Source organism: Cervus canadensis, chromosome 23, assembly GCF_019320065.1.
Source record: "Cervus canadensis isolate Bull #8, Minnesota chromosome 23, ASM1932006v1, whole genome shotgun sequence".
NCBI classification, from domain to species: domain Eukaryota; kingdom Metazoa; phylum Chordata; class Mammalia; order Artiodactyla; family Cervidae; genus Cervus; species Cervus canadensis.
In genome coordinates, this window is record NC_057408.1 from 23,851,127 (window position 1) to 23,874,584 (window position 23,458).

General features: G+C 41.7%; 1 protein-coding gene across 1 annotated transcript in view; it reads right to left on the reverse strand.

Moving 5' to 3' along the window:
* DOK6 (docking protein 6) overlaps nucleotides 1-23,458 on the reverse strand; it is a 388,678-nt gene that overhangs the window by 74,798 nt on the left and 290,422 nt on the right. Inside the window, exons 6-7 of the mRNA XM_043444411.1 lie at nucleotides 18,350-18,488; nucleotides 6,402-6,519 (exon numbers count right to left, since the gene is read on the reverse strand). Coding sequence (XP_043300346.1) covers nucleotides 6,402-6,519; nucleotides 18,350-18,488 — 257 coding nt within the window. The remainder of the gene's footprint in view (nucleotides 1-6,401; nucleotides 6,520-18,349; nucleotides 18,489-23,458) is intronic.

Sequence of the window (23,458 nt, forward strand, 5' to 3'; positions counted from 1 at the left end):
TTTGCATCCTGTCCTTCGGAGAAACTGGCGCCGCGGATGCCCTTTCGGCGAACATAAACTGCCTTCCGTGTGACCAGGTGCGCTGCTCGCTGACACTGGGGTCTGGAGCTAATTATAGACGGAGGGGGCGGGGGCGAGGCCGCTCAGAACTGGCACGTGAGTATTAATCAGTGTTAATGAAAGCAGAACTCCAAAGTTATCACCTTTACAAATGGCACCTCCAATGGTCCTTAATTCAAACAGCAAAGCTGTTCAGCTGTTAAAAAATGAGTGCCAGCCTATCCCATAGAAACTGGTGCAAAAAATGAGTCATTAAATGTATCAGGGAATGGTGACGGGTAACACCGAGTCCCCTAAGCCGGCGCACGGGGCTCATTTCCGGCCCATATTCTCGAGGCCCCTTCCATCACTGTGACCTGCGGGAGAACTCACCCCAGAGGGGAGCGGCAGGTGGAGACAGAAACCTGGCCACCAGGTGCAGGAGCCTCGGCATCTCACGGCGCCCCCTGGGCCATCTAAGTGAGGACCGGCAGCTGCGAGCACAGGTGTCCAGAAGATGACGGTCCTGAAGCAAGCAGCAGACAGGCCAACTGTGTAGGCAGGCAGCCTGACTCCAGGACCAGGGCCGCCGGCCGGTGCGGCTGGACGCTGCTCCTTGAGACAGGCTGAGAACCGTTCTCGGAGAGTGGTAGCGACGCCACCCCTCCCGATAGCTTTTCAAATGCGTCTTCTATGGCAACCCGCTCCGGTGTTGTTGCCTGGAGAATCCTATGGACAGAGGACCCTGGCAGGCTGCAGTCCGTGGGGCTGCAAAGAGTCGGATATGACCCAGCGACCAAGGCTACTACTACTAAGTTTAAAATGGGAACACTTTTAATAAGAGGTGTAAGTAAAGACGACATCAGTTTCATGTCTGATGCAAACTTGATTCCTCCCAGAATCTACTTTAAATTAGTACTCGATGGCAAGTTTCTTTTTAAATGCTGCATTGTATGTTAAATACTGCTGCTTTTTAGTTAAATGCAGCATTTCACCTAAAGGCTTCAGACTTTCCACAAAGCTCTGTGCTCTAAAGCTCTGAGTGGTGAAATCCCCAAACCATTTGACATTCTCTGGGCTTCCTTAGTGGCTCAGATGGTAAAGAAACTGTCTGCAATGCAGGAGACCTGGGTTCAAACCTTGGGTCAGGAAAATCCCTTGGAGAAGGGAATGGCAACCCACTCCAGTATTTTTTGCCTGGAGATGCTCACAAACAGAATAGCCTGGTGGGCTACAGTCCATGGGATCGCAAAGAGTTGGACATGACTGAAGCGACCGACTCTGTTCCATAATCCATTGTGTACATAAGTGTAATGGTGATTAAAAGTCATGCTGATGTATGGCAAAAACTATCACAATATTGTAAAGTAATCGAGTAAGGAAAACTCTGACCCCCTTACAGGAAGTGGCTTCCTTGTCCCTTTTGTTTGCTCATCCTGGTTTCCTTAGACCTTGATCATAAAGATTAGATCATCAGGCAACATTTAACGCAGCTCCTGATTTCTGCTTTCCTAAATATATGCCTTAGGGCTTCCCAGGTGGTGCAGTAGTAAAGAATCTGCCTGCTAATACAGGAGACTAGGGTTTGATCCCTGGGTTAGGAAGATCCCCTGGAGAAGGAACTGGCAACCCACTCTAGAATTCTTGCCTGGAAAATTCCATGGACAGAGGAGCCTCCTGGGCTAGAGTCCATGGGGTCACAGAGAGTCGGACACGACTGAGAGCATGTACACAAGTATATGCTTAACCTAATCTGCTGATTCCTTTCCTAGATTAGAAGGAATAATTAATAGTTAAAGAAGCTAGGTCTCTACCCTTAGTTTCTTCCCCTTTGCAAATCTGCAGGCCAACTCTGCTGGCAAGACAGCATCCCAAGGACAATGGGCAGAAGTCAGCAGGCTTGCATGCAAAAGAAAATGATGAATCATCTGACCTCCTGCCTCAATGATTAAATGAGATTGTTCCCCCTCTCTTCCCTTTAAAAGCTGTCATGGCTGAGCAGAATCTTGGGAGTTGGTCTCCAGACATGAGGCCACCATTGCCCCAGATCACCAGCTTTTCTGAATAAAGTTCTTTCTTCTCTACTGAATTCTGCTCCTCGATTTACTGGCTGTTGAGCGGCGAGCAGCTGAACCTGTGCTTGCCTACATTATGGACCCTTTTTTTCTTTTCCTCCCTCCCTTGCTTTTTGCTCTTCTGAGTGTTCCTCATTTCCCCAACACATTTTCTGCTGAAGGCCTTAGAACTAAAATCACAGTTCTGATACAAGTGAAACAAATGGTGTGTTTTAAGCCTTCACTTTTGAACCAAGAGTTCCCTGAGACTAGAAAGAGCATCACAAGAAGGTGTTGTGACAGAAATGTTTTTCATAAATGCAGAAGTTAGAGACATAGAAAAACTACCTTCTAATAAGAATCAGTCATCCTGATTGCCCACTAAAAATCGAGAAAAGTCTTTATTAACACCCTCCACAGGAAGAGGAGTCAGAACCCATCACAGCCATTTAGGGGCAGAGATTTTCAACAGCAGCAGCCTCGGATTTAGCTACTTAAAGGTGAATTATTCTGTTTGTCAATTGTTTTTTTTTTTTTTTTTACTCCAGAGAGCTAACATCCAACAGGGAAGCCGTAAGAGACCATTCTTTCTGAGCGCCTAGTGGGAGATCTGGAAGATTTCATTGCACCTCTTTTCCAGACATTAGTGTAAACAAAGGATGTCAGCATGGATATGTCAATCTTTTAAGTCTATCTTGCCTCTACGGTTATAGAGTAGATGACAGAAATGAATACAATAAAACCAAAGACAGTGCAGTTTTGAGGGTGATAGGCAGCCGAAGTTATAGGTAAGTCCTACAGAGAATGGATTTGTTTTCACACCAGGATTTTTTATTTCCACTTCCAGTACATGTGCTGCTTATTAATGAATTCCAATCTATTAAACTTTAAGCATATTAACTTTTCCCCCGTTACCTTCTGAATGAAAGCCTGATTAATTTAATTCATATTGACCTCAGCTTCATAGTGAGAATGCTAACAGTATGGTGAAAAGATTCTAATGATATTTTTATTCCTCGATGCTACCTGCAGTTTACTTGATGATGTCTCACCCACCAGTGCCAGTTTTCCTCTGACTCTGGACCATCAGTGATGACAGCTGCTTGACTATGTCCCCTCCTTGTAAAGAGGTGGTACCACTTTAAGGAGCGCAAGTGAGGAGTGAGATGCAAAACACCACACTTTCATATGTAGTTTAGTGGGATGAAGGGGTGATGAGATTGTTTCTATTTTCCTTCTCTCTCTTTTTAAACATCTCTTTAGCTGGTAAAGAATCTGCCTGCAATGCAGGAGACCCTGGTTCAATTCCTGGGATGGGAAGATCCACTGGAGAAGGGATGGGCTACCCACTCCAGTATTCTTGGGCTTACCTGGTGGCTCAGCTGGTAAAGAATACAGCTGCAATGCGGGAAACCTGGGTTCGATCTCTGGGTTGGGAAGATCTCCTGGAGAAGGGCATGACAACCCACACTAGCACTCCAGTATTCTGGCCTGGAGAATTGGGTGGGCTTTATAGTATATGGGGTTGCAAAGACTTGGACACAACTGAGCAACTTTCTCACTTTTACTTTATTTGGGCTTCCCAGCTGGCGCAGCAGTAAAGAACCCGCCTGCCAATACAGGAGATGCAAGAGACATGGGTTTGATACCTGAGTCAGGAAGATCCACTGGAGGAGGAAATGGCAACTCACTCCACAATATTTCTTCCTGGAAAACTCCACGGACAGAGAAGCCTGGTGGGTTACAGTCCATGGTGTTGCAGAGTTGGACACAGCTGAGCACACAGGCAAGAGGTATGCAACGCAAAAATAAATGCCCAGCAGAGTGAAATGTACTCTGCATTGACTATAGTTCTCTGACTTACAGTAATTACCTTCATCAATGCATATTTTTTTGTTAGCTACAAACAGCAACCAGAGAAGAATGTGACATTGAGATTGAAGGGGTTCAGAATGAGCCTCCCCAGAACATGCCACTTTGGCAAGGGGATTACTTTGAGCCAAAGACAATCAAGGCCCAGAAGACTCAGGAAGAGTTTTTAACCTCCTGCTTAATTGCCTAAAAGAATCCAGACTGAGCGCCTGACTCAGACACGGAGCTGTTACCAGAGATAACTTCTATCAGAAGGACCGATCTGTGTGGCAGAGCAAACATCTAATTACCAAACACCTGCTCTTTTTGTCACCTCTGTCCTGCCACCCACCTCCGCCCTTGGAAGCCCGAGGCCCTGTCCCTTCCCTTAGCTCAGAACACCGTATAAGCCTCAGCCACCATTCTTGGCTTTGGGTCTCATGGGAATCCCTAATATATACCATTACATTTATTTTTCTCCTGTTAATCTCACATCAACTTAATTATTAGACCAGCCAAAGAACCCTGAAGGGTAGAAGGTACATTTTTCCTTCCCAACACAATCATCTAAATAAATAGATCATAACTAATAAGGCATTTGAAACCCTTAACTGGAAATATTAGTGAGACAAATCAGAATATCTAATCACTTATTGATTCTGTTTAATTGTGTAAATCACTGCTGTTCTCCAACAAGTCTCAATGCAATGTTTTCAGCAATTTCACTGCCTTGCGGTATTTTTTGTTGGGCACTTTTGATATTATTTCAGAAGTTATCCATCTAAATGCTACCTTCAGAGAAAAATTTTTCATGCCACCATGAAAACCACAGTCTTTTATTTGCTGGAATTATAGACCAGACCTTGTCAGAATCGAAAGTTATCTGTAGAGTTGTTCCAACCCATTTACAACTTATTTGTAGTAGTATCTCACCTTTTTGCTTAGAAATTTAATTGTTTTTATTTTCTTCTTCGAATATTCCATATTTTTAGCTTTCTTCTATTGAATATTTACAGATATATGATTACATTTAAATAAAAATAACCTTATATTAAAAACATATTTTCTAATTATTTCTAACCTCAGGAACAAGCAAGATGAATTTTACAAGATCATGACTGGCAATTTAAGTGCATAGTGCTGGCATTTCTGGAAGGAATCAACGAAATGAGAAGCACATCTTCTCTGATTCATGAACTGTCAAAGCAGTTTCCCCTCCCATTCCCAGTCCTCTAATCCTTATCCTATTAAAGATCTTCTCATACAAATAAATATAAAAAATAATCACAACCTGTTAAACACAGTAGTCAAGTTGGTGGTAAGACAGTTCATTTAAAATATCAAATGCAATTATCTTCCATAAGTGACTAAAATGGTTCTGACTGCTTTTTCCTGCAGAATGTATCTTTAATCATTCATCCCCATTCATCGAATCTCATTATTCTAGGTTTGAAAATCTGGCAAGCAAATATTGCTTAAAAAATAACACTCAGGTTGCTTGTTACCATTTTTTCCTCTCAAAACATTTAGTGTTGTTAATATGAGCAAAAGTTAATGCATAAAAAGAAGAATATTCTGAGTGCCTAATTACATTGAAGGGTATAACAGTTATTCCTTCACCTGGTATTTACTGGGCACCTCGTACATTCAAACCTCAAAAAAAGGTTTGTCTGATGAGAGTTTTCATCTGTGTGTGTGTGTGTGTGTTTTTAAGCCTTATTTTTCCTAGTTCCTGCTTCTTCCTGTCTTGGTCGGTTATTAGTTTCTTGCAGCTGAATATTTTATTTGAAGGATAAGTTTATTCATTGAGCACAGAAGGGAAGAAACAGGAAGAGAATCGTGGAAGCTGAGTTCTGCTGTTATTGATCAAATACCTGCCACTGTTAATCTGATTCATCCGCTAAGCCACGTCTATACAGTCAATCAACCATTCACCATTAGGAAAAATACGGAGGCAACAGACGTACACTCCTCTCCTGCTGCCCTGCTCCCTCCCAAATGGTTTCGACGTCAAGGCTTCGGCTAAACCTTAAAACTATGAGAAAGTTCATGAAGCATTTCATTGCGGAGCCAGCAGTCAGCCTCCTGAACAGATATTCAACCCTCTTACGGCAAAAAGATGCTACGGGGGAAACCCTTTGTAAGACACAGCAGGAAACAGACCCTGGTAGTAGCTACTTTTAGCTTCTGACAATGTTTTGTATCATTTTTTCAGTCCAATTCCTCCGCCAAAGCGGCTCCTCAGCCCTTGGTTAGCTTTGGGATAATTTTTACCGTAGGCCTATGAAGTAATAACTTTAGAAAAGCCACGGTAAGTCTCAGAGCTCCCACTGTGGCCAGAGACAGCAGATGAATGGAAATGGAGGAGCAGCAAGTGGGGGCAAATACAAAGCAAACGGCGTGGCTCCTGGTTTCGCCCCCAGGAAGCCCAGGCGGGGTGCTCCCGGCGCTACTTGCCTTGCAAACTGTAGATTTCTCCAACGCTGCTCTGCCGGGTGATGTGGTGCCAGTAGGCGCTGCGAGGAAGAGAGATCGATTTGGATAACGTCATGGGTTCCGTCAAGCTTGTCTGAAGCTAAAAGAAAAAGAAACTGTGTCTCAGGCTTTACTTAAGATATTCAATTCAAATCGGCTCTTGAAAAAGTTCAGGGTTAAATATGAGTGACATATAATAGACTCTTACAGGTTCCTGCATAACATGCTGTTTCAAGATACCATTTCTTGGGGGGTGCGGGGGGAAGGGGCTGTGCTGGGTGGCTTGAAGGGTATTAGTTCCCTGACCAGGGATTGAACTCCGGGGCACCACAGGGAAAACGCTGAGTCCTAACCACGGGACTGCCAGGGAAACCCCAGGATCATCATTTTTAAGTAAGGAAAATCGTGACTTAAAAAATATGAAATGAACACTTGTAAACAATTAATCTCATTAATTAAGAAGGGAATGAAAAGATGAAAGACCGATTCCAAGGGGAATTCAAGGAGCTTACAGTCGGTCAGGAACGCGGGTGAAGAACCACAGCGGTGATCCGTTCTATTCCACCAGACACGTTTATCTGCACTTCGATAAGCAAGAATTACCTGCATGACTATCAGCGTTCTACAATTTACTGAACTGTAAAATAACTCAAAAAATGGAGATGCAACCCCTGTCAGAAGCAGACACCCCAAAATAGCACCAAACGCAAGATGGCATTTCATTTTCACCCCTTTGAGTGTCTGTTGAGCTGCACCCCCCAGACCTATAAACCCTGTACTTGCCCAGCTTCTAGACTGAAGAGCCCAGAGTCAGAGACATCAGTGGTTTCAAGGCCACGATCCCCAACCTTTTTGGCACCAGGACCGATTTCATGGAAGAGAATTTTCCCACAGACGGGGTGGGGCGGATGGTTTGGGGATGATTCAAATACATTACATTTATCGTGCACTTTATTTCTACAGTTATTACAACAGCTCCACCTCAGAGCATCAGGCATTCGATCGCAGAAGTTGGGGGGCCCTGGTTTAATGGCTGGGGACGCTCACATGTTGGAAGCAAGGTCCTGGAGCGACGCCCCGGTGTGCGGCAACACAGCAGCAGTGTTACAGGGGGATGGACGTCAGGAGGGCGTGTTAGTTACCAGGGCAACCAGCAGAGGCGCCAGAGGCTCCTCAGCACCCCTGTGATTAGAGTAAGCACCAGGGGTGGGGCTGGGGTGGGCATCCTAGGTGACCCTAGTGGTAAAGAACCCATCTGCCAAGGCAGGAGACTCAGGTTCCATCCCTGGGTCGGGAAGATCCCCTGGAGGGTGTGGTGACCCACTCCAGTATTCTTTCCTGGTGAATTTCCACCCTCCATAGGGTCGCAGAGGGTGGGACAAAACTGAAGTGACTCAGCATGGGGCCTGGGGCAAGTGCTTAGGCAGGCCAGTTATGCGAGCAGGTTGCAGGTGAAGAAGACACTGGCCAGGCAGTGGACAGACAGAGGGCAAGAGGACAGCCATGCTGAGGGGCCGGACCACACGGCATCTTATGTTCCTGACACCCGCCCCCAGCCTCGCCAGATGGCTCCCCCCTCAAACCGACCTCATTCCTCACTCCTTTGACAGAAAACAGTGCTTTCCCTGAGAAGTTCTATGATAAAAGGGTCATGCGTGCCTGGTGCTCAGGCGCTTCAGTCGTGTCTGAGTCTTTGTGACCCCATGGACTGTAGTCTGCCAGGCTCATCTGTCCATGGGATTCTTCAGGCAAGAATACCGGAGTGGGTTGCCCTGCCCTCCTCAAAGGGGTGGTACCTTTTCTCATTTGAGAGATAAACTTCAGGTTAGCTACAGAGATCCACACAACATCCTATCAGGTGATGCTCAGACACATGATTAGTTAAAAGAGAATGATACTTTACATTGCATTTTCCAGAAGAGATTCATTTTCATTGATTCACAGTATTTTCTTTAGAAGTCCCAGAAATGGTTTTGTTTGACCTTGGCGCATATTTCTCTGATGTAATCTGAGCCAATGTGCACTTTCTGACAATGGGTGATCCTCTAATTAATAACACTAATTAATAACACATGTCTTCTTTATTTAGTGACTGACTCCTGGCAAACCTGGGAGCCATAAACGTCACCTTGGTCAAATCTGGCCTTGGAGTCCCATTTGCTCGCTGGTGGGGGACCCTGCCCCCTGGGGCTCATATGTCTGCATCCCAAGTGCAGCCCTTCAAGAAGATGCTGTCCAGAGTCCCTGATATGATAAGTTAATGATAGGCCCTTAAAGCCACATAAAACTAGGAGGCTTTTAAGTTTTAACTAAAGATGAAGCCATAGGACTTGAACGTATTTGTTCGATTTCACTTTTTAGTAGTGAGGCATTTCTAGAACCGCTGTGTCTTGCCACAGAAGTGCCCTACTTGGTCTATCTGAGAGTCTAACTCTCTTGAAGGTCTTTTTCTTTTTTTAAAGGATGGCTTCAAACATAGCAACACTGGAGCCAACTTTTCAAAATTTTCTCTATTTCAAAATTTTTCTTTTTTTACTATGAAGTGGGTATACTAACACACTGACACCCCATGGTTGGTAGACAGGGGGTGTACGAGCCGTGCTAAGTCGCTTCAGTCATTTCCGACTCTTTGCGACCCCACAGGCTTCCCTCGGGGCTCAAAAGGTAAAGAATTTGCCTGCGATGCGGGAGACCCGGGTTCGATCCCTGGGTTGGGAAGATCCCTTGGAGAAGGGAATGGCAACCCACTCCAATATTCTTGCCTGAAAAATCCATGGATGGAGGAGCCTGGCAGGTTACAGTCCATGGGGTCCCAAAGAGTCGGACAAGGCTGAGCGACTAACACTTTCACTTTCAAGTGCTTCAGTCATATCCGACTCTGCAATTCCATGAACTGTGACCCTCCAGGATCTTCCATCCATGGGATTCTCCAGGCAAGAATACTGGAGTGGGTTGCCATGCACTTCTCCAGGGGATCTTTCCGACCCAGGGATTGAACCCCTGCCTCTTAAGTCTCGGGCATTGACAGGTGGGTTCTTTACCACTAGCGCCACCTGGGCTGTTAGGGAGAAGCCAGAATGTCTGAGTTCCAGAAGGGCCGTGGAGGACTGAAGACCACTGCAAATTATTGGAGAGCCTGCCTTCAGAAGCAGGGCTCTGGGTTCCAGCCTTTCACACCCGGCTGGCTGGTGACCGCTCTGGCTGATGAGGGCCAGTACTGTGAGGCCGTTTCGGGCACACCCTTTAAGACCCTGGGGGCAGTTTCTTGCCTCCCTTGTTCTGAGTCACTAGGTAAGCCTCACTGTTCTGAGGCTGCCGTGGGCTGAGGAAGCCCCGGCTCACTGTGTCCACAGGCCATTAAATCGAGGTCTGACTCCTAGAAAGCCCAACCATTTTCATCTTACAGATAGAAAATCCAAGTCCAGGAAAATTCAGGGATTTGCTTGAGGTAAAATCCTGAGTGCAGAACCCCCAACAGAAAACAGTCCTCCTGACTTCTGAGTCCACTGCTCTTTATCCTGTTCATACGATGATCTCTCCTGGGAAGGCGAGCTTCCTCCCGCACGAATGACAACATAGCCTTGTGTTTTGAGAGGAGTCTTGCTGCCAAGAAGCAGCAGGAAGGGCCTGACCACTGATGTGATTTTGTGAATGCACACGCTCCCAGCACCTCTTCCCATTTTACTAACAATATTATCCAGCTTACGCCACTGCCTTCTGCAATTTCCCTTCGCTGTTCTGGGACCCCGCCAGCCCTTGTGATAAAACTTAATGCTAATTTGTGTTCACCTACATAAAATTCATGTGTATTTTAAAAAAAACTGTTAAATATAAATTTTCCTTTTGTGCTGCCTCTCCCTAATTATTGCCTAGAATTTTAAAAATCATATTAGCACTTGAGACACAAATCTCTATGACTGGGAGAGAAGAAAGTTATCACTTACAGATGAGCAGTTAGGAGTCATTCTCTTATGTGCCTTGACCTATGCAAACTGGTTTCATAGGTTATCTCCTTTAATATCCACATAAATTATCAACAAATGTGCCATCTGACTTTTACAGACAAGGGAGATGGGGCTCTGGGGGGGGTCATGGGACTTGTTCATGGTGTCACAGCCAGTGGGCGATGCCTCTGGGGCTCAGAGCCCATGACGTCCTTCCCTCTTTACCACAGTTCATTGTAAAATAATTGATTGGAAACTTCCTATTCAAAAGGCAGGTAAGATGAGAATTACACAAGTTGGGTCAATTCCACTGGACTGATGCAGAACGTGAGCACCTCTCTCCTATGTTCAAAAATAAAAGACCACAATTTGTGTGGCAGAGGCTCAGAGCTAAGTCCACTGACTTTGTGGTCCACAACTTGTTATCAAAGATCAACACCACAGCTGCCTAGCCATTTGACTTCAGGCAAGGTACGTAAACTTTTTTTTTTTCCAAGATTCAATTTTTCCTTATCTCTAAATTAAAGATAAGACACATTTAATGTGCTTCCACTGTTGTTTTAAATATCTTACAAGACAATGCTTTTATTTTTATTTATTTATTTATTTTTTTTTAAGACAATGCTTTTAATATGAAAAGCACACTCATGTCCAAAGTGCTCAGTAAAGACCACCGACCTAAGTCTAAGAGCTCAACAGAAGCAAAAAAACTCATCCCACCCTCTCCTTCCTCTGCTGTATTTGTAAGTCCATAGACATGCAGCTTATCAGAAACACACAACCCAATCAAAAAATGGGTGTAAGACCTAAACAGACATTTCTCCAACAAAGACATACAGATGGTCAGCACACATAAAAAAGATGTTCAACATCGCTCATTATTCGAGAACTGCAAATCAAAACTACAATGAGGTATCACCTCACACCCATGAAAATGTCATCATCAAAAGATGACAAACAGTAAATGCTGGAGAGGATGTGGAGATAAAGGGAAAACCGTCTTGCATGGTTGGTAGGAATGTACACTGATAGAGCCACTCTGGAGGATCCTTAAAATACTAGGAGTAAATCTACCGTATGACCCAGCAAGCCCACTACTGGGCATGCACCCCGAGAAAACCGGTCTTCAAAAAGGCACAGCTTCTCTGTATGACGAAGAGAATTAAAACGTGCTTCCTACGGGCAGATGTGCCAGCCAGCCCCTGGTTTGTCTGAAACAAGAGGAATGGGTGGGGAAACCGTGTAGATGAGACACAGGGCAGAAATCCAGGTGGTGGGGCCGAGTGTTCATGTGACGTGGGACACGAATGTCAGCGTAAGAAAAAAAACACGATGCTTCATAAGGAAAAGCTCAACACCGGCGCACTCCCTCAAGAACAGTTAGTTTTATTTGTTCTTGGAAAAGAGCTCATGAAACTCGAAAGCTGCACAGAAATCGAAGCCCAGGAGACCGTACACCAGCCAAGCTTGGCACTGTTTGGATTCGTTCAGAGAGTCCTCTGAAGTTAGAAGGTTTATGGATGATTGGTTTCTCACAGACTTAATTCTCAATAGGGGACACTCACTCTTAATCTTCCATTTTATTCAACATAACTGGGGAAAAAAATAGAAGGTACCTTGCTGAGTTTGTAGCAGACTCACAAATAAAATGTAGTTTATATAGTCACGTATTGGAAGCTGTTAGATGACGTTTAAAATTGGACTTTGTGGGATAATATTTTCATTAACCTGAAACAAAATAGATGTTATTATTACATATTTTAAACCATGAATTGACCAAAATACTTCCGCAGAGTGCGAAAAAAAGCTGGACTTTGGAATAACATCAGAAATTATTACGAACATCTACATAAATACTTTGAATGCCACTCTAATCTGTACTCAGTAAAGTTTTTTTTTTTTTTTAATGTTTATCAGCTTGCATCTTTTGCCTCCTTTTTTTTTTTTGATGGCATTTTGTTGTTGTTGTTTTATTTTATCTGTTATTTATTTTAGGCCATGCCATGCAGCACAAGATCTTAGTTCCCCAACCAGGGATGGGATCCACACTCCTGCAGTGGGAGCTCACAGTCTTAATCACAGGCCCACCAGGGAAGTCCCAGTAATGCTTTTAAGAATATATATTCTTTATCTATCTATCATCTGTAAGCAGATACATTTACAGAGCTACTCTTTGAATCTAAGGAATATGATGAATACATTAAATTAAAAGATTAATTAAACATTAAATTTCATAGGTGTTTTAAATAAAAGTTTTGCTGTCATTTGATCTTGAAGTATACAGAGGCTGTAATACGTGTATGTAATTAATTTCCAGTGTATGCATATAGTGAATTCTGGGATAAACTTTAGTGGTGGTTATAAAATTTTACCCACTTAAAATGAAAGGTGTTCCTTTTGCCGTGTTATGAATTACCTAATTATTGAGCTTTTACTAAGGACCAGGTGGCAGTCTAAACCTCTGCAGTGGGTGCTCTTGCTCCTTCTTCCTTCTTTTAAGGAGAGGAAGGTAAGTGACTTGCAGGAGGTCACACGGCTCTGCTGGTCTTTCCCTGGAGTCTCCCTGGTTACCCAGCATGCTGTGCGGCTTCCGCATCGTGTGTGTGCATCCAGGGACTGACAACTATGCTCACATTCTTTAAGTGTAGCCTTAACGGTCTTCTCATGCAATTCTTACATCAATTTCTCAGATTCTAGACTGCCCCTACTGGCCTACTCCCCCACACCCATTTCACAGCACTGTCGCAAAGAGGGGTCAGTCTGATTCTTTGGGTTGTATGCATATATGTCCTATATGTTTGTATGCTGAATCATTTTGACTGACTTTTGAAATCTGGTTGTTTTTTTTTTCTCTCTCTTAAGGAAATTACACTTGTAATTGGGGCTTTCCTGGTGGCTCAGTGGTAAAGAATCTGCCTGCCAAGCAGAAGACTTGGGTTTGATCCCTGGGTTGTAAAGATCTGGAGAAGGAAATGGCAACCCACTCCAGTATTCTTGCCTGGAGAATCCCACGGACAGAGGAGCCTGGTGGGCTACAGTTCCCAGGGTCGAAAAGAGTTGGACACGACTCAGTTAAGAAACAACAACGACACTCCTGTAATTGCCAAGAGCAGATTGTATGCCTCTGAATAAGTAAGACTACTATAGTTTAAAGAAAGGAAAAAAGAACGATTTTTGTAGATTTCCCTACTATTTTCTATTCTAGCAATATAAATAAAAGAAACAAAATTGTGTCTTTTAAACACAGTTGAACTTTTAAACGTTAGACATTAATTTTCCTTATACCTTATGAATTGTAATCAAGTTGATTATATGTTATATACATATATATGATATATAATACATTTTTTAAGTGACATCTAGAGTCACAGCAACTTCCAAAGAGAAAAAAACACACAATCTAAATAAAATTTTGACCATCATGCTATGTCTCAGCACGATGTATTAGAAAAATTATATACTGCCTTCCTGTCATTTCCCTCTCATTTGTGTATTTATTGCAGATAGAAATTAGTATTTTCTTTGTTTTTGTTTAGAAACTAATTTTCCTTTAGTGTTCTGAAACATCAGGAACATGGGCCCACGTTAGTTATCAACTATAATAATTTGTTCTAACTGAGCTTGTGTTAGTTTAATCAGTGTCGGCCAATCAGTAAAAGAAAATTTCAGAAAAATGCAAACAGCGTTTCCCAGCAGGGAACCGGTCATTGTCAGTAATAATGAAGGCTCTTGTCTGCTGGTTAATAATTGATAACACTGAGCAAGAGAGTCAAGAATAGAACTTTGGAGAAGGAATTCATATGCAGATATTCCTATATTTGGTTGTTACATACCATTTGCCATCATAAATCACTCATTTAAACAATTTATAGAATTTCATAACCTTCTATGAGTAAACCTAGAAAAGAGATTGCAAAAAATGTTAACATTTTCCTGTCTATAGCTCATAAGATTATCTTGCTTCCAAATTCTTCATCTTTTCAGTATGGGAGAACTAGTTTTTTTTTTTTCCCCCATAGCTGATAGAGATTCACGTAAAATGCGGGTATGAAGAATGCTGTCACTCAAAAGAAAGCCAAACTGCCCAGGATAGGTCCCATTCTGGAAGCTTGCTTATTTCTTCAAAATTCATAAATGGGCACATGGTACTCCTCGCCTTATTAAGCAGGGACTTGAAAGAAATTGAAAGATAGAATTTAGTGACAGTTGGGAATAACAGTTTAGAGTCTTCAGAATACTTATGACAAGTATTATGGTATCTTATACACTCTAGGATGCCATCATTAGAAAGACACATGATTTTATGGGGCACTAGGAAAGAACAGTGCTGCTAATTAAACCGTTAACTCTCATCTGACTTGAGAGACATTAAACTGTGAAAAAGATACCCATCTCGGAATTCATGCCATGGAATAGCATTTCCTTGGTCATACAGCTACTTAGACAAGAACTATTTCATAGGCTGGTAGCAGTCAATACTTGGGTAAGATCTGTGATCATGTATAAATCTGGAAGGGCAAATACACTAACTCTGAGTCGCAGTCTAAGTCACTTGTACTTGAAACCAGCTTCGTTCTCCCCTCTCCACTGTCCTCCTCCAAGGCAGGCCTACTATGTGCTAATGGGGTGGCTGGAGAGGCAGGCACTGCTGCCTCCTCACCAGAAATTTCTTTTCATCTTACATTATAAAAGGGAAATAAGATCATTTGTCTTTAAATGCTTACTGTTCAAAAGGCTTACAGTTTGGGGAACAGTAAAACTTTCTAGTTTGTTAAATGTGTGACTTTAACTTGCTTTTATTTCTGGTAACAAGAGCAAGTAAAATGATGGATCTTAGTGAAAGAAAACTATTTGTTTTCTAGGAAGGACATTCTATGTGAGACTCTTGCTGTTTTTCTCCATCCACTGGAGCTTAGGAAGACCACATAAGTGACAGTTTTGGACAGCAGCACCTTTAAGTCCTGCCAGTGGTGTTTTTTAGGCATCACACGTGGTTTGCCATCTTGCTCGTATTTCAATAACTGATGCTGTTTGTCCTTAAATTGTGCCCAGAGCTTTTCAGGTGATCAGGAAGCAAGAATGACTGAGAACAGGAGCATTCCAGACACTATGTTTTTAAAGGACAAACTGTAATTTTTGTTATGGGGGGTTCTTTGCTTTTAAATCACTGACATTGTTACGAAGCTTGAAATGACTAATGACAATCCCTCTTTCTTTCCTTATTTTTGATAAGCTATCAGGAAAAACCTGTGTTTTAAAAATTCCATTTATATTCAAGTCAATGTATGACAAAAACCACTACAATATTGTAAAGTAATTAGCCTCCAACTAATAAAAATAAATGAAAAAAAAATTCCATTTATATCTTCTCATCAGCTCCTTCCCTGTGTACATTTCATAGCATTTATAAAGCTTAAGAACATACAAAGCAAATTTAAAACAAGAAATTTCTTTTATATTATTTGTGTTTGTATGTGTAGTATTGTGTGTGTATGTATGTAACAGATCCATTGAAATACAAAATTAAATTATTTCAGGGCCTTTGAGGTCTTGTTGACGATGATGTTAGCCTACACTCACCCTCCACGGGCAGAGCCACGCAAGCACCGTTGAGATGTGTTTTGATGAATGGCTGTTATCACCGAAACAATGAAAACTTTCCTTGAAATTGTTGCACATGCAAAGTGGAACACCTTCGTTTTTGACAACAGAATTAGAAGAACTTGGAGTGTTTTATCTAATTTATGACCTCTGTGAAACGGAAACAAATTCAAGAGGTGCCATTGTTTAAATATGTGGCTTTAATAATTTCCCCTGTGTTCTCAAATAATTTGAAAGTTGGTAGTCACACTTTTTCACCCGGTTTAAGCCACTGGATAACTGAAGAAGTCCCGAGCCTGCTGTTTTAATACTGTCCCCTTCCCCTTCCATCTCCGAGCACCCAGATCTACAGTGTACCCCAATCCTGGCTTCCCCTGCCTGAGAGCTCAGTCAGTGGACCATCTGCACCATCCCCGTTACAGCAATAGCCTCCCTCCTCTTCCCTGGACTTGCTTCTCAGTGGCACAGGATAAGACAAAATACAACCACATCAATGGCAAAGGTGAATCAAATTTGGTGTTGCAATTCTTTTGGCACAGGCTTGTCAGGTGTACTTGAAAGGGATGAACATATTACTTAGCTACAGCTGGGAATAAAACTATCATGTCTTCACCATCATTGCAGATCTCAAAACTACTCCACATCATCATCATCATCATAATGAACCTTTCACGGTACCTCCTGTGTGCCAGGTCTGTTCTCACCACTTCATATGTATTAATGCGCAGATACCTCATTACAACCAAATAAGTAGAATGATTATGTCCCCATTTTACAGACAGAGGAAAACGAAATATTTAGAGGTTAAATGAGCTGCTCAAGATTACACAGCCCATGAGTAGAACCAGAATGGGAAGCCAGCACACTGAGGGCTGTCCTTACCACAGACAATTACGGTTGCTTGAAAGAGCTCCTGGACTCTCCTTCATGAAAATACTAAGTGCCTCTACTTATAAGCATTTTGCCTGTTCAGAACAACCAGAAGTAAAGAACTATGCCTGCTGACTAATAGAAAATGACATCACAGTTGTTCATTTTAGCTCAAAATGAACACCAGCAGATTGTAAATATGGTCTGATAATGACTGTGTTTCTCAAATAATTCAAAATTTGGTAGTTACTTTTTTTCTTCCAATTTAAGCCATTAGAAAAATGTTGTATTAATTAGATAACTGTTAAAATAACTTAAATTTAACCCAAATCTTTCTCAAGACTAAATCCTACCAACGTCCTGGTGGTACTTCATCAATTAATCCCATAGTCTTATATTAATAATCCTCTTTATGTTCCAGCTACTCGTTCACCTCTCACTGAAGGCCAAATGGAAGCCTGACTTGCATTTGCCACCCTTAGATATTAGGAAGGCTCTTTAAACCGTATCTTGGATAGAGAGACAAAAATGTGTATGTAGTATTGACAAAATTTGAAATGTATTAAGAATAATGTAAAATCATTCCTTAAACCACTTTGTCTTCTTACATTTAAAAGATAATTTTACATTTCAAGTTATTATGTATTTGAGATTTTTTAAAGTCCAAATAAAATAATACTAGATAGAAAGCCCCATAGTCTTTTAATGGAATAGAAATATGAGTATTTTTCTGGGTAGTGACCCACCTAGCTCTCAAAACTCCACTTTTGTCTTCTCATAGATGGGTTCTAATGCATCCCTATAAATTCTGCGGAAAGACAATATTGATCTCTTTTGATGATCAATGACCAATAATAATTCTTTTGTTTGCTTTTCAAAGAAGTTAGTAGTAAAGCTTATACTGTTTTTCAGATACTTGTAAAATTTGCTATTTCAGATTCTTTATGAAATTATTTCTAAGCTTGACCTTGAAACTACAGTATAGTTCCAGGACAGGATAATAGACACCTGGTAAACAGTATAAGCACCTTCTGCAAACATTTTAGTATTGGCTCTGAAACATGGACAGAAAGAGCTAGGAGTTTCAGAGAATCTAAAATAAATACAAAGACAGAAAGAAAAATGGCACGCTTTCTGGTAGAAACCTGTTTTCCTCGTTATTGTGGGTCTACACTCGCATCTCTGATTGTCCGGCTACGTGTGGAGATATGCAGAGGGTGCCGCTCCCTGTCTGACTCTCCGAGCACGCCATCCCTCTTCAGGTAACCATGGCAACAGGTCACAGGTACATACACAAAGTGCATGGCTCCCTGCAGCGGCCACAAACAGCTGCTTTGTCATACACTGAATAGAATATTCGAGAGATGAGGTTCGGTAATTGGGACAGGCTCTCAGGGCCGGGGTGGGGGTGGACACTGGGGCGCTGCCCTGAATGGACCCACATATACACGATGCGCATTGGAGCTCAGTGACATTCATTTCCAAGCTCTTAGGTTACCAAGGAAGGGGCCTTACCCGGGCCTTCTGCTCCATTTCTAGCATTAATCTCTCATGCTGCTCAGCTATGGCCAGTGTCGCAGAATGGACCTTCTGATAGATCATTTCTCCTTCCCTTGTTTGAAAAGTGAACAGTCCTTCTCCTGTGTCACACATTCTGTGAGAACAGAGACAGGGAAAGAGATGGGTCTTCATGTGCTCAAGTGCGTAACAGTTCTCCTCGCCCTGTAATCCCCTCCGCCTTGACCCACACAGGCATGAGTGAAGCAGATTCATCCTGGGCCAAACCAACCAACCAACCAGCCAGCCAGCCAGTTAACCAACCAATGCGCCTATAAATGGAGCATGAGAGTGAAACTCAGAGTGAATATCCACGCACATTTGTAATTTTAAAGATGAAGTGTTCACAGCAGTGTAAAAGCAATTTCAGTTATGACAGTGCATGTCTTACCAATATTTAAAGAATAAAAACAAATTGTTGCTTTAAGAACCTTTGCATTGATATCACAGCACTATCTCCTATGACTTGATAGTGCTTGAAATCTTAAGAATGAAAATCAGCAATTTTATACTCATTGCAGCAGGAACCAAGGAGCAGACTTTAAGGATCTGCATACATAGGTTGAAGCTTTTATTCAAACTGAAGAATCCTTACGTAAATCTCAGTATATACTAAGAGACAACATGGCAGAGAGGAGACTCAACATGGATATAAGAATATTTGTTTGCATCTTCGCTTAGCCACTTACCAGCAGTGTGACCTTGAGCAAGCCAACCCTCCTTTCAACATCTCCAGCAGGAAAAAATTATAATACACATGTCATAAGATCATTATGACAGTTAAGAGATGATACAATATTTTTAGTGTCATTTAGCATGTATTAAGTGCTCAAAAATGTTGGTTATTATTATTTTCATCATAGAGAAAATATGACACTAATCTCAATATCCACCGCAGAGAATCTGTTGGTTTAAATATAATATTTTTATCTGATGGACTATTACAAAGCTATTATCATGTCATTTATGAAAGCACGTAATAACATTGAAACTCTATTTCTTCTTTCAACCATGCCGTGTGGCTTGTGAGATCTCAGTTCCCTAACCAGAGATTCAACCTGGACCACAGCAGTGAAAGCACAGAATCCTAACCACCTGGCCACCAGGGAACTCCTTAAAATTCTTACAGTGTAAATTCAAGAGGAAAAAAATCAGAATACAAATTCCTTTTCTATTATTTAACTATGATTACTTTTTAAAATGGGCTTTCCTAGGTGGTGCTAGTGGTAAAGAACCCACTTGCCAATGCAGGGGACTTAAGAGACACGAGTTTGATCCCTGGGTCAGGAAGGTCCCCTGGAGGAGGAAGTGGAAACCCACTCCAGTATTCTTGGCTGGGAAATCCCATGGAGAGAGGAGCCTGGTGGGCTCTAGACCCTCATGTCGCAAAGAGTAGGACATGACTGAAACGTCTTAGCACTCATGCACCTTTAAAACAATTTTTTCTTGGAATAAAACCACTGACAGTTCCTCAGGCAGCAAGATTATGGATATATTTTATTAATAAAGACTAATTCTAAAATAAAAAAAATTAATATTTTAAACCAGCTTTTAAAAATAGTTGGCAGCCTTCAGAAAGAGGCACTGAGGATCAATATGATGTTCCAGTTCACAGACTGGATATTAACAGGATGGCCATGTTGTTGTTTTCAGGCTATAACACCAAAAGATTTGCATGAAATACTCATGAGGCCAACCCCCATCTTCCAGCACCGAAAAGATTTTAGATTCTTCTCTGTGATTCTCCGAGGAGTTTCAGTAGAAAAGAAATGTCTCAAGAGGCTTTAGAAATTACAGAGGCTGCAACTGCCAGCCCTTAGGGCCCCATAGAGCCAGCACTTAGCTTCTGTGAAAGAGATCTTAATAAAATTCACACAGCGTGAAATGGAAAGTCTGAGGGAAAAATGAAGAGTTTTCACAAAGTGAAACAAATGAGCTTTCTTTGTTGATTCTGAGGAGTAAAGAACCCCAACAGGAAGAGCAGGCAAACCATTGAGAAGCGGTGAGCCCGTCTCATCTGAGGTTGAGTTTTGTTCATTGTCACTGGAAAAACACTGCTTATTAGCCTTTGGAAATCAGATAACGAAGATACAAATTGTTATTTTATACCCAGTCACTGAGATGCACAGGTCTAATCCTTCGCCACTTCCTGGGACTTAACTATGCCTAGCGGGGGTGTCTGAAGGCATACAGAAGGGATTATATTTTTCCCCCCCAAACTCTGAAATAAAAATTTCATCCATTGGTCAAGAAACCAGGAATTAGAACACACTGGCTTAAAAAAACAGAGAACTTTTGGGTAGAAGATTCTGTTTTCTCAACACAGGTACCCAAAGCCAAGCTGAAATTACACTTCTTTAGTACAACTGGCTCAGATTTATGACTTCTGTCGGCAGTGTTGGAATAAACAGTTTAGGTTTTTCCTAGTTATTATTTAAAACATGTACTCTTGGGAGTGGTAAGCAACAGATATTTTTTCTTATACGTCTAAAAAGTTTTGTGGTAGCAAGCCAGTGCTAGAGAGGACAAGATGAGAGATGAAATCACTGTGATGACCAATGCCTTGATCCTCAACATGGTCCCCTGACCAGCAACACTGGGAGCTGTCCAGAGTGCTGAAGTGGAACCTGCATTTTGACATTTTTTTTTTTTTTTGAAGTTGGAATATAACTGCTATGACAAAGGATGCAAGAAGATACAATGGAGAAAAGACAGCCTCTTTAATAAGAGGTGCTGGGAAATCTGGACAGTTGCATGTAAAAGACTGAAATTAGAACAGTATCTAACACTATACACACACAAATAAACTCAAAATGGTTTAAAGATGTAAATGTAAGACCGGACACTATAAAACTCTTAGAGGAAAACATAAGAAGAACACTCTTTGACATAAGCCACAGAAAGATCTTTTATGACCCACTTCCTAGAGTAATGAAAACAAAAACAAAAATAAACAAATAGGACCTAATTAAACTTAAAAGCTTTTTGCACAGCCAAAGGAAATCATAAACAAGATGACAGCCTTCAGAATGGGAGAAAATATCTGCAAATGAAGCAATGGACAAAAGATTAATCTCTAAAATATACAAGTAGCTCACAAAGCTTGATAAAAACAAGCCAATCAGAATCTGCATTGTGACAATATGCTTTGCACACACATTATAGTTTGAAAAATACTGGCCTATAGGACTCTTTCCATAGGCCACCATGTCATTCAAGGGAGTGGGGGATGATACTTGGAACCCATAAGAGGAAAAATTAGGAGTGATATTTGCTCAGTTTAAGACTGTGACATGTGGACTTGAAAGAAAGGAAGAAGTATGACAAAATGGACAAAAAGCATAAAAGAACACTTTCCATAATTTGGGAAGAACTAAGATACAGGAGTAGCCCACATAGTCAACAAAAGAGTCCAAAATGCAGTACTTGGATGTAACCTCAAAAATGACACAATGATCTCTGTTCATTTCCAAGGCAAACCATTCAATATCATGGCAATCCAAGTCTATGTCCCAACCAGCAATGCTGAAGAAGCTGAAGTTGAACGGTTCTCTGAAGACCTTTAGGATCTTCTAGAACTAACACCCCAAAAAAGATGTCTTTTTCATTATATGGGACTGAAATGCAAAAGCAGGAAGTCAAGAGATAACTGCAGTAACAGGCAAATTTGACCTTGGAGTACAAAATGAAGCAGGGGGAAAGGCTAACAGAGTTTTGCCAAGAGAATGCACTGGTCATAGCAAACTCTCTTCCAACAACACAAGAGAAGACTGTACACATGGACATCACCAGATGGTCAACACTGAAATCAGATTGATTATATTCTTTGCAGCCAAAGATGGAGAAGCTCTATACAGTCAGCAAAAACAAGACCAGGAGCTGACTGTGACTCAGATCATGAACTCCGTATTGCAAAATTCAGACTTCAATTGAAGAAAGTAGAGAAAACCACTAGACCATTCAGGTATGACCTAAATCAAATTACTTACGATTATACAGTGGAAGTGACAGATAGATTCAAGGGATTAGATCTGATAGACAGAGTGCTTGAAGAACTATGGACGGAGGTTCGTGACATTGTAAGGAGGCAGTGATCAAGACCATCCCCAAGAAAAAGAAATGCAAAAAGGCAAAATGGCTGTCTGAGGAGGCCTTACAAATAGCTGAGAAAAGAAGAGAAGTGAAAGGCAAAGGAGAGAAGGAAAGATATTCCCATTTGAATGTAGAGTTCCAAAGAATAGCAAGGAGAGATAAGAAAGCCTTCCTCAGTGATCAGTGCAAAGAAATAGAGGAAAACAATACAATGTGAAAGACTAGAGATCTCTTCAAGAAAATTAGAGATACCAAGGGAACATTCCTTGCAAATATGCATACAATAAGGGACAGAAATGGTATTGACCTAACAGAGGCAGAAGATATTAAGAAGAGGTGGCAAGAATACATAGAAGAACTAGACAAAAAAGATTGTCATGACACAGATAACCAGGATGGTCTGATCATTCAACTAGAGCCAGACATCCTGGAATGCGAAGTCAAGTGGGTCTTAGGAAGCATCACTATGAACAAAGCTAGTGGAGGTGATGGAATTCCAGTTGAGCTATTTCAAATCTTAAAAGATAATGCTGTGAAAGTGCTGCATTCAATATGCCAGCAAGTTTGGAAAACTCAGCAGTGGCCACAGGACTGGAAAAGGTCCATTTTCATTCCAATCCCAAAGAAAGGCAATGCCAAAGAATGTTCAAACTACTGCACAATTGCACTCATCTCACACACTAGCAAAGTAACACTCAAAATTCTCCAAGCCAGGTTTCAACCATACATGAACTGTGAATTTCCAGATGTTCAAGCTGGATTTAGAAAAGGCAGAGGAACCAGAAATCAACCTGCCAACATCCGTTTAATCATCAAAAAAGCAAGAAGAGTTCCAGAAAAACATCTACTTCTGCTTTATTGACTACACCAATACCTTTGACTGTGTGGATGACAACAAACTGGCAAATTCTTCAAGAGATGGGAATACCAGACCACCTTATCTGCCTCCTGAGAAATCTGTATGTAGATAAAGAA